This window comes from Leuresthes tenuis, unplaced genomic scaffold (assembly GCF_036924035.1).
Source record: "Leuresthes tenuis unplaced genomic scaffold, fLeuTen1.0.hap1 SCAF_18, whole genome shotgun sequence".
Lineage (NCBI taxonomy): Eukaryota > Metazoa > Chordata > Actinopteri > Atheriniformes > Atherinopsidae > Leuresthes > Leuresthes tenuis.
Window position 1 is genome coordinate 6534050 of NW_027325372.1, and position 12226 is coordinate 6546275.

The window sequence follows — 12226 nt, forward strand, 5'->3', positions numbered from 1 at the left end:
TTTTAACTGATCTTTTTCCTTTCTTACCTGTCACGTGCAAATTAAATACAATGCTTGTGGATACCAGTCAGATGGTTGGACCGGTCAACAACTCAAATTACACCTCAGTAGGCACTTCCTTTGTCTCGTTAACCTTATCTTACTGTTTCCATGACAGAGGTTGATCATTTTTGGAGTAAAAAAAATACTTACTTACTTTATATTAAAGCTCAAAGAGATATTTCACTCTACGCACTCAGTAAATTGTTTCCTTGCCTAAAAACTATTAAAAGAAAAGAAAAAAACACTGCTAAAATTATTGAGAAAGAAAGCATGGATCACCCTTTTTTTTTAATCTGAAAGTGCTTAATTTATTTTCCAATTCCCCATTGTTAAAGATTCCAATCAAGCAAAAGAATGAAAACATTTTAATAGGTAAAGAGGAAGTACTTTAAAAACATACTATATAAAATATCCACATGGGTTGTTAGCCAATTGTAGTTTCGGGATTTAAAACATTTTAGACCAAAGCCGTAAAAAATTCCCATTCAACTGTCACACAAAGCTTGGTTGGAAGACTTCAGAAAACACAGAAGAAGCAAAAAACAGAAAACACAGAAAAAATACAGCAGAAATATTTCAACAATTTCGTTAGGACGAGATCAAAAGTACAACTCATCATATTAAACCCATCAACTGGTTTAAAGCTCAATAGAATAAACCAAAAATACAAGCATAGAATACAAATCTAGAATATAATCCATTTGGGGGAAAATCATACATCAAATACATTAAAGTTTCTTGTGCTGCAAAGTAACTCTATGAGCTCACTAATTAAGAATGTAAATACAGCAGTACTAATAATGAAAGTACTAATAAATCAATGCAGATCTTTTTTTGTATTTTTATAGCAATTAGTTTTATTAAGTGTCCAAAATGAACACTCCTCTTAATTATTACTTTACTTATCTTACTTACTTATTCTTGATGCAGTCTCATTCTACATTCTCTTAATACCTTATCTCTTTTTTTTAAAGTTATCTTTACTTACAACTTTCAAACTCTGACGTGTTTCACCTTAAAGGTTTCCAAAGCGTAATGTCAAATAAAAACATTTTCAGTTTGTTGGCCAATTTCTCCTCAGTTCTCACTTTCTTGCCGAGTCCAGAATTTCAGAGTCGGGTTCTGAATGAAACCACTAATCATTTCTAAAATAAACACACATTGTCCCATTCATCAGGACTTTCAAAGCTTTGAATTGAGGAATTAACATCTTTACATTTTTATTACAGCTGGCACTGAGAAAAACATTGAAAATACACCAGATTATTTCTATCATATTATATCTATAATTTCCTATATTTGACTGTAAGGTTCAACTTTTAGAGACACGGGAACACAAAATAAAATAAGCCTGTTTTTATTCATTGTTCATATTCTTTAGTTCCCACACCTTGCTGTAAATACATTTGCTTTACTGATAAATCTGGTTCAAGACTCTTCACCTCCTGGTCAGACCACATTGTCGGGAGAATCCGTTCTACTTGATGCAGAACCCTGGTTTTCGTTGCCTGCGGATTTAACAACAATGTTATTTCATATTTACAACATGAATACAAGCGGAAAAGCTTTTCGGCTCTGACTTGTTCATCAATATCCTTGCATTAAACTTAACACAAATTACAAAATAATACAAAGCAAGGTCTACGTGTAGATTTCATTCGATTATTTTACATACTCATTTACATGATTATTGATTATTATTTGATATTTCCAGGTTCTGACATACTAAAGCAACAATATGTGGAAAGCAGTAATAAGGCTTAAAAGGTACTTACTGGAGACACCAGAATCGTCACTGTTGACAGATGGATTTGACCCTGTGAAAGAATGAGTTAGTTTAGCTTTTGTGTGTTAAAATGTATACGCAGCCTGTGCTTCTTGCAAAGCTTCAAGTTTATTTAACAATAGGCATACCAGGGCCCTGCACTGAGAAGCTGGTTCAACACATCCAGGGTATGCAGATATCTGGCTTCGTCAACCCTTACAATGGAGCTCCCGCTAAGCTTTAAAATTATGCTAATTATCAACAGTAATTCAGCACAGGTTTTCTGACTCTGGATTTGTGTGTGTTCACGCAAAACAAGAGGAGTGGGCAACAATTGAACAATCACAATCAAAGAGCAGGCTGTAAAGCAACACAACTGCTGCAGTCAAAGCAGTAAAGTTAAGTGACAAATAAAAGAAAAAGAATGGCAACTACGTGAATGTTTAAATTCAAAAGCTGATCGATATCACTGCCGCGTCACTAAGATTCGAGTGAAACTGATGATGAACAACTGTGCATTGTGCAGAAGGGATATTCATCTGGCATATGAGCAACTTTCAGTTTTTAATGTGTTGTATCCTGTCAGATACAACACTCTTCTATGTGCATTTAGGACCACAGTGATTACATAAAGTGTAACTTATCCACTCAAACATGTCAAATCACAATGGTTTTGTAGTTGTCCGGTGATTTCAATGACGTTTTAAAGCATGTTACAGACATCATTTGATACAATAAGGAGAATCAAATATGCAATAAATAAATGGTGAGCCAATCTTTTAATTTCCAGGCACAGTTTTTAAAATAAAAAAATACTGTTACTTCCAAATCTTTAAAAGTCACCAGGAACAAGCTTTAGACTAATCTGTTTTAGGCTACATAAGCACTCCCTTCTGCTGACACTCTCTTATGAGCACACCTCTTGGTCAGACTCAGTGTCCATGTATCAAAGTCCGGAGCGGGTGGTTTTATATGCGTTAATCTCTTATCTGAAAGGTTTCCAGCATTTACTCACATTCTGATCCACCCAGATAAGAAGTTTACCTGCTTTGTGATACTGAAAACCAAAAGTTGAACCAGAAGAGTTCTCTCTAAGCCACTAATCCTGCTTCATACTACAGGATTCAAAGTGTATCATCACACTCAGTTTGTCTACAGATCAATAACAACGCCTTGAAAAATTAAATGAAGCAACTTTTTATATGTCACTGCTCCACAAAATAAAACTGTACCACATAGTTTAACTTGCAGCATCATTGTGAAATCTTCAGAGGAAAACACTTACCAGTTTTAAGGGGTACAGTCGGATCATTAGTGTCGATGGAGCTATTACCTACACACAAACACACAAAGGCAATATTTCTGTCCATCTGCTTCTACCTGTTTTAGTGTTTACATTCATATATATCCAACCAGTTGAAAAATACTTACTGCCGTTGCTCTGTGAGTTCCCAGAGCCAGGGCCTGCACACACCAAAAGACACTTGTTAATATAGTTATCTGCTACAACTAGATAATATAAGTTAATTGACATGAATGGAGCGTGAGAAAGAATTACCGCTAATGAGAGGTGTGGTCACCATGCTGGTAATACCCCCTGCACACAGAGAAATATTAAGATTAATTGTTGCAACTTGTTTTGTTTTTCATGCACTTTCTGTACATTTTTGTACTCACTTTTCCCCACACGATTATTTTTACACTGTATACTCCCACAAAACTTTTCTTTCCTATTAACACTGGATTTAGAGCTGCAGTATAAGTCGCACAGTAAACCAATTGCCTAATCATTTTTGCAAAAGCGTGTGTTCACAGGACTGCATAAAAACTGCTCGTAAGAAGTCGTTGTTTTTATTATAGAATGTGAATATCTATAATGCACCCAGAATCAGTGAAATTCTTTGTAGCTTCACGAAATCCTTAGCAGATAAATAAAATACTCACCAGAGGAAATGACTTTAGTAAGAGGGGCAGCTGTAAAGAAGGCAAAGGTAAAACAAAGTAATCTGAAGTTATAGTCTGAAGTTTACTGTAGAAATGTTACTGAATGGGCAGAAGTGTCTTTAAAGATGACAATCAGCTTTTTCTGTTATGAGTAAAGAAAGAAAACACTTGAAATTTATGAGATCTAACATAAGGTTCAGTTCATCTGTGACTCCAGTAAAACCACCTCCAGTCTGTGCAAAAACTACTCAGAGAAAGATCATTTGAAAAGTTGCAGCAGCTACTGACTAAAATTACAAGCTTCTATCTTCTAAGTTATTAAGAAGTTGATTTAATTTATCTTATGGGAAACAAAAATACAGCAATCCAATAACTGTTACACAAAGTTACTTGCAAAATGCAAAAAAATAGTTAACAGTTGTTATAATAATAGGTTAGGTCAGTAAGGCTGTCTGAACAATTTTGGTGTGTTAACACTTTTGTGGGGTACAGTGAACCGATGTTTGTCTTGAAGCCAGCTGCAGGACAGCAGCACTAACAGACTGAGGTGTCAGGAACACAGCGCTGTGAAATGATGGCAGAAGCTACATTCGATACATCTTTTTTACCCAATGTTGTTTTTGGCCTTGTAACAGGATTCAGTGGGAGTATGAAAATATATATATATACATATATGGTTTTCGTTGCCTGCGGATTTAACAACGTTATTTCATATTTACAACATGAATACAAGCGGAAAAGCTTTTCGGCTCTGACTTGTTCATCAATCTCCTTGCATTAAACTTAACACAAATTACAAAATAATACAAAGCAAGGTCTATGTGTAGATTTCATTCGATTATTTTACATACTCATTTACATGATTATTGATTATTATTTGATATTTCCAGGTTCTGACATACTAAAGCAACAATCAGTGGAAAGCAGTAATAAGGCTTAAAAGGTACTTACTGGAGACACCAGAATCGTCACTGTTGACAGATGGATTTGACCCTGTGAAAGAATGAGTTAGTTTAGCTTTTGTGTGTTAAAATGTATACGCAGCCTGTGCTTCTTGCAAAGCTTCAAGTTTATTTAACAATAGGCATACCAGGGCCCTGCACTGAGAAGCTGGTTCAACACATCCAGGGTATGCAGATATCTGGCTTCGTCAACCCTTACAATGGAGCTCCCGCTAAGCTTTCAAATTATGCTAATTATCAACAGTAATTCAGCACAGGTTTTCTGACTCTGGATTTGTGTGTGTTCATGCAAAACAAGAAGAGTGGGCAACAATTGAACAATCACAATCAAAGAGCAGGCTGTAAAGCAACACAACTGCTGCAGTCAAAGCAGTAAAGTTAAGTGACAAATAAAAGAAAAAGAATGGCAACTACGTGAATGTTTAAATTCAAAAGCTGATCGATATCACTGCCGCGTCACTAAGATTCGAGTGAAACTGATGATGAACAACTGTGCATTGTGCAGAAGGGATATTCATCTGGCATATGAGCAACTTTCAGTTTTTAATGTGTTGTATCCTGTCAGATACAACACTCTTCTATGTGCATTTAGGACCACAGTGATTACATAAAGTGTAACTTATCCACTCAAACATGTCAAATCACAATGGTTTTGTAGTTGTCCGGTGATTTCAATGACGTTTTAAAGCATGTTACAGACATCATTTGATACAATAAGGAGAATCAAATATGCAATAAATAAATGGTGAGCCAATCTTTTAATTTCCAGGCACAGTTTTTAAAATAAAAAAATACTGTTACTTCCAAATCTTTAAAAGTCACCAGGAACAAGCTTTAGACTAATCTGTTTTAGGCTACATAAGCACTCCCTTCTGCTGACACTCTCTTATGAGCACACCTCTTGGTCAGACTCAGTGTCCATGTATCAAAGTCCGGAGCTGGTGGTTTTATATGCGTTAATCTCTTATCTGAAAGGTTTCCAGCATTTACTCACATTCTGATCCACCCAGATAAGAAGTTTACCTGCTTTGTGATACTGAAAACCAAAAGTTGAACCAGAAGAGTTCTCTCTAAGCCACTAATCCTGCTTCATACTACAGGATTCAAAGTGTATCATCACACTCAGTTTGTCTACAGATCAATAACAACGCCTTGAAAAATTAAATGAAGCAACTTTTTATATGTCACTGCTCCACAAAATAAAACTGTACCACATAGTTTAACTTGCAGCATCATTGTGAAATCTTCAGAGGAAAACACTTACCAGTTTTAAGGGGTACAGTCGGATCATTAGTGTCGATGGAGCTATTACCTACACACAAACACACAAAGGCAATATTTCTGTCCATCTGCTTCTACCTGTTTTAGTGTTTACATTCATATATATCCAACCAGTTGAAAAATACTTACTGCCGTTGCTCTGTGAGTTCCCAGAGCCAGGGCCTGCACACACCAAAAGACACTTGTTAATATAGTTATCTGCTACAACTAGTTAATATAAGTTAATTGACATGAATGGAGCGTGAGAAAGAATTACCGCTAATGAGAGGTGTGGTCACCATGCTGGTAATACCCCCTGCACACAGAGAAATATTAAGATTAATTGTTGCAACTTGTTTTGTTTTTCATGCACTTTCTGTACATTTTTGTACTCACTTTTCCCCACACGATTATTTTTACACTGTATACTCCCACAAAACTTTTCTTTCCTATTAACACTGGATTTAGAGCTGCAGTATAAGTCGCACAGTAAACCAATTGCCTAATCATTTTTGCAAAAGCTTGTGTTCACAGGACTGCATAAAGACTGCTCGTAAGAAGTCGTTGTTTTTATTATAGAATGTGAATATCTATAATGCACCCAGAATCAGTGAAATTCTTTGTAGCTTCACGAAATCCTTAGCAGATAAATAAAATACTCACCAGAGGAAATGACTTTAGTAAGAGGGGCAGCTGTAAAGAAGGCAAAGGTAAAACAAAGTAATCTGAAGTTATAGTCTGAAGTTTACTGTAGAAATGTTACTGAATGGGCAGAAGTGTCTTTAAAGATGACAATCAGCTTTTTCTGTTATGAGTAAATTACAAATAGCATTTAGTATTACATATCTACCACAGAAGTTGGGGTAAAATATCCCAAATTATGCAGCCGCACAAAGCCCCACCAAAATATAGCACGCACACATTAACACTGAAGGCGCATTATTTGTGCACTTGAAAATTGTTTGAATACTGCAGTTTTAGGAATCTCTTGGTGTCTTTATGTTATAAAAGAAATTATCACAGACAGACAAAACAGTGTGCTGAGCTGTCGGAACAACGATGATGTTAGCTGCATCGTTATATCCTCATTTGTAAGTCGCTTTGGATAAAAGCGTCTGCCAAATGCATACACATAAACACACAAAGGAAATATTTCTGCCCATCTGCTTCTACCTGTTTTAGTGTTTACATTCATATATATCCAACCAGTTGAAAAATACTTACTGCTGTTGCTCAGTGAGTTCCCAGAGCCAGGGCCTGCACACACCAAAAGACACTTGTTAATATAGTTATCTGCTACAACTAGTTAATACACAGCGCTGTGAAATGATGACAGAAGCTACATTCGATACATCTTTTTTACCCAATGTTGTTTTTGGCCTTGTAACAGGATTCAGTGGAAGTATGAAAATATATATATGTATATATATACATATTTTTTTTTTTTCCCACTTACCTAGTTTGCCTACTTTCCACAGGACTAACAGCACAACACAGACGCCGACAACAAGGACTATGGCTCCGACAGCACCCCCGATAATTCCCCCTGAACCATCAGGAAGTCTGTGATCTAAAACACAGAGAAAACTCTAATTAGCTTATGTTCACTTCATTTTCAGGACATCTGCCTGAAAATGCACAGTAATTCCCATGTCTATATGCTCTGAAGTCATAATGTTCATTTGTGCAGGTGAAAAGCACGATCTTTGGCTTGGTTTCTTTCCTTTAGTTTGTCACCAGGCTGGTTAAAATCTCAATGACATTCTTATTCAAATTACTTGGACATAATCACAACAAGGTATAGCGATGTGTTTTGAACCACAGAGATCGGACACTTTAAAGCTTTTACTGCATCATGCATAATGAGTAGCTAACAGTAGTTGTGGGTACCGGACACAGCGCTGGACTGTAGCCCAAACCACCACCCAATGTAGTTCCAGTGACTCCATATCAATGCATCAGCAACACTTCCTGCTGCTTCTGCATGACGAGAATGAAAGGCTGTGCACTAGTGTGAACAAGGACTAAATACTTTGCTCAAGTTATCGTCAGGCTTTACACAAGGATTTTCTTAGGGTCTTTTTTTCATACAAAACAAACAATGGAACCAAAAACACTGTTAGTAGCACTGACACGTTACATACCGACTCTACATTCTGGGACTGGAAAAAAACCCTTCCCACCTCCAGACTGAGATCAATAAACTAGAGAAGCAGGTATCTGATGGACAAAGGGCATGCACACTGCTCAGATTACATTAAAAATGTCTTACCCCATTTATTCTCCACTTGCAATTTGGAGGCTTTGTGAATAACCTCACAGGTGTAAGTGGACGGGTCTGTCTTCAAAATCTCCACGTGGTCTTTTCTCTGAAAGGTGTCGTCTTCATTTGGAAGAACTTGACCGACATGGAGTCCGTCCAACGGAGTCAGGATGCGGCCATCTCTTTTGATCCGCATGATGATGTCTTTTGGATAGAAGCCTGTGGCCAGGCACGTCAATACAATGTTGGAGTTCACTTTGGCATTCTTAGCATACAGATACACTTCAGGTTTTTCTGAAAAGAGAAAATATAAAATAATAAGGGCAGGGAAGCTTTTCAGCAATATGTTACAGAACAGCACTAAAGTACCCTTGAATTTAGTGAGTTTTTCGTGAGATGCCATTTGGGTCTACTTTGATCAACCTTGTGCTTTGGGTCTGGAAGTTTTATGATAAGAGAATCCTGATGAAACATTGAGTCAGTTTGATTCATGACTTGTCTTAGTTTCAGTTATCTTTTTTAATTCAATAAGAAGTAGTTATAGCTTACAGATCTTCACATATACATGTACACGTCTTTCTAGCCTACTCTTGTGCAAACGCTCCAGTTATAAAAGATTCCTTTCATAACTGGATTTTCTGGTTTTTCTGTCCACTTTAAAACTCTTTTCGGATCACTTATGAAGATAATAGACTTTACTGAATTTAATTGAGCTTTAACTGAGTCTGTTTCAAACTAACTTTGCTCTCCTCTCACTAGAGCATTAGAAAAAACTGGATTTGCCAACTTAATCCCACTTTTTGACCTGAACACATCCAGACTGATGATTATCTGGGAAAAAGGGCCAGGCTATCATGCACTTAATGCACGTAATTATTTTGGTCAACATAAACCAGATAAATGTTGCAGATTTTTTTTAAGCTGCTGAGGAACTATTCATTTATTACTGAATCTACATTCTGAAGCTGAGAATAAAATACAGGGATTTTACATACTTGCTGTCTCTAGCTGTTTTTGCCCAAATTTCATGAACTTGCTCATCCAGTCAACGCACTCCTTCTCCAGGTAACCTTTGGTGTAATCTTTCAGGACTGTGACTAAGTCCCACTTCCTCTTAGTTTCCTTTGCTGCATCAATCGGAGCAACCCAAACTTGGTGTTCATCGTCAAAGGACAAGAAGTCGTTTCCATCATAACTGTACATGTCCACGCCACGGACAAACTTCATTTTGCCGTTAGGTTGAACTTCACCTTCGCAGCCATGCATCCACTGAAGAACATGGGTATCTGCAGGAGAAGACATGATTTGAACACTCCAATGAAAACGCATTCACTGTAGTAAATAATCAGAAACTGTTTCCGAGGCAAGAAAATAATCATTTTAGATTTATTTAGGATCAATTTATTGATTCCATGCTCTTATATATCATTATAAGTTCTTCGTATTCCTTTGGGTTTACCTGAATCATTCTGTCTCAATCGCTCCTTCAGGATGTCAATGTTGACCTTGAACCACTGCTGCTTGCTCAGCCGGGACTCTGTGCCTTTGTCCCAATAGTCTTGCTCAAGTTCATCTTTCATCCATTGCTGTTTGGGAACTTTCTTCTGTGTCTTACTGTCGAAGTAGTCGATCATCCTGCTGTCCAGCAGACCCATGGCAGTGAACTCATTGATGCCCGGGAGTCCGATGTCTTTGGATAAGGCCGTGTAGATGTAGGTCAGGGAGTGTTTCTCTACAAAAAAACAATAAGAAATACAGATAGAGAAACAGACTTTCATTTCCCAATAACTGCAGAAGGCTGTGTAATCACAGGAAATGATAACACCAGAAATATCACCAGAAATATCACCAGAAATATCACCAGAAATATCAGGGCATATTAAAAGACAAAGCAAGATACATGAAAAAGATGTTTTTCTCAGTTAGGCTAATACGCCGCTCTCCTTTGTAGAAAATGTAAATGTTAAATCTGTGATATTTCTCTGAGTCAAACCAAATGTTTGAGTATCTGTCATGTTCCCAGCAAACCTCCAAAGACTGCATCAAAAGCTAAACTTCACACCACTTCTTTGGGGTTTAAACCCCTTCAATTATCTAGTATGAAAGACAAATAAAATCTGTAAATCTACCTAGAAAAGATGCTGGAACTCATGAGTGTTTACGCTGTTTGCTTAAGAAATTAAACATTTATTCTCTCGTTTTAAAAGCTACAGATAATTAGGCTGCGATGCACAAGTGTGACATAAGATGTTACACTTCATGTGAAATAAGAGCCACATGAAATAAAATGATAATGTTTGTTTTCCTGTCACAGTCACATAATGCAAATAACAAGGCTGCAATATCTCCTTAAAAGACATATGGTTTAAGAAATCTATCTGTAACAATGTATGAATAATCATTACTTTTAATGATCGTGAAAAGGAAATTATATTAGCTACAGTATCATCGGAGGAATTTTTAAACTCTCAACTGTGTGAACGTATCTGCCTACAGACTCAGGAAATAATGAAGTTTTACAGTCAGTGTTTGCTCACGGCAGCACTGATCATAGAAGAAATATGCTAGAAATGTCGTCCGTCCACATAACACACCATCCACCATTTTCTGTTTACTGAAACGTCTCTGTAAATGAGTTTCTTAATTCATATCAGGGCATTAAATGTAGTTCAGAGAACTGGATGTAAATTGAATAGATTCTTTAAAACTATGTCAAAGTTAGATATGGAATAAAAATAACTTAAACTACCACAACCCCGGCTAATCTACATTTATTACACATTTTTCTATTTTATCAAGGCAATCTGATGTTTTTCACATATTAATCATTTGCTCCATTAATCAACTAGAAATGTCTTTGAAAACGTTGTTGAGACATAAAATACAAACACTGGAGCTCAACAGCGAGTATCTGCTTCTTTGATTGTCTTTTAAGATTAACCTAAATATATTTCATCAACATGTTTAGATGCCTGCCATTACTTTCTACACTTCAATGTTTTAAAACTGATTAATCAGCCATATTTGAGTTTTTCTGCATTATTTGTCAGGCTTATGTATCAGACCTTAAAAACAACCCAGCAGTTTATATTTCACTTTCACTTTAGGGTGTCCACGTGTATTTTTATTAATAATCCAACATGGAATAAGTGAACGTTTATGAACACATAAACATATTGTACAGAAGTATTAATTTTAACGACGTCACAATCTTACTTTCGCTTTTAGTCTGACTCAAGTCAACGTAACAAAAATACGGTAACTTACCGCAATTCACCATAAGTCCTGTCCCTAAAAGGACAAAAACCGGGAGGATGAACATTGTGAACCTAAATCAGAGCGTCTTTTCTTCTTAAATCCCGTTTTATCCAGCTGTTTGAACAGTGTTCTTTCACCGTGCCAGCCCGCAACGAAGAGCGTCGACAGCAGGCTGTCTTCTACTTCCTTCTATAGAAGATGCATTCAGGTTTACTCGTACACTACAAGGACCCGGTGTGTTTTTGCTACGGTCCACCTAGGTGCTTTTTTTTATGCCACTTACACCTCTGCCATGAACAAATTCGAGAATTAAATTAAATGTAAAAAAAAAAATTCATATAACTGCTGATCTTGAAATGGATTTTTTCTTTCGTTGTTATTTATACGTGAGAAATTATTTAGTATTTTCAGTCTTGCCAAAATCTTGCATAAGTGGGGACAAAACAGAAAGTGTAGGCACGAATTAGCTTAATTTCACCATCATCTCTTGTTTTATGCCACTGCTGTAGCGTTTCAGTCAATTACAATTTCCTTAAAATGTAATTAAAAATAATAATAATGAGCTCATCATTACTTCTTCTGCAAACAGTTTTAATATTTTTACATATTCTAAAAGCATATTACGTATTTGATGTATTCTAAAAACAATAAGTACCTGTATGTATATAAACTTTTCTGAATAAAATACTTTAATCTTTTCAGACGACATAAAATTGTGGACCTTTTATAGTA

The 12226-nt window shown here is 36.3% G+C and overlaps 1 protein-coding gene across 2 annotated transcripts; it reads right to left on the bottom strand.

The window, feature by feature from the left end:
• Nucleotides 1-323: 323 nt before the first annotated feature.
• LOC140274577 (class I histocompatibility antigen, F10 alpha chain-like) lies at nucleotides 324-11688 on the bottom strand. 2 transcript variants are annotated; one of them, XM_072369902.1, is made up of 17 exons: nucleotides 11504-11688; nucleotides 9696-9968; nucleotides 9232-9522; nucleotides 8246-8530; nucleotides 7430-7543; nucleotides 7198-7230; nucleotides 6637-6666; nucleotides 6251-6289; nucleotides 6124-6156; nucleotides 5978-6025; nucleotides 4703-4744; nucleotides 3752-3781; nucleotides 3366-3404; nucleotides 3239-3271; nucleotides 3093-3140; nucleotides 1818-1859; nucleotides 324-1550 (listed from the first exon to the last, which is right to left on the bottom strand). In XM_072369902.1, the coding sequence occupies exons 1-17, from the start codon at nucleotides 11556-11558 to the stop codon at nucleotides 1492-1494; spliced, it is 1494 nt and encodes a 497-aa protein (XP_072226003.1). In that variant the 5' UTR covers nucleotides 11559-11688; the 3' UTR covers nucleotides 324-1491. The 2 variants fall into 2 exon arrangements, with proteins under 2 accessions (XP_072226003.1, XP_072226004.1); XM_072369903.1 differs by lacking the exons at nucleotides 6124-6156; nucleotides 6251-6289; nucleotides 6637-6666.
• Nucleotides 11689-12226: the final 538 nt, after the last annotated feature.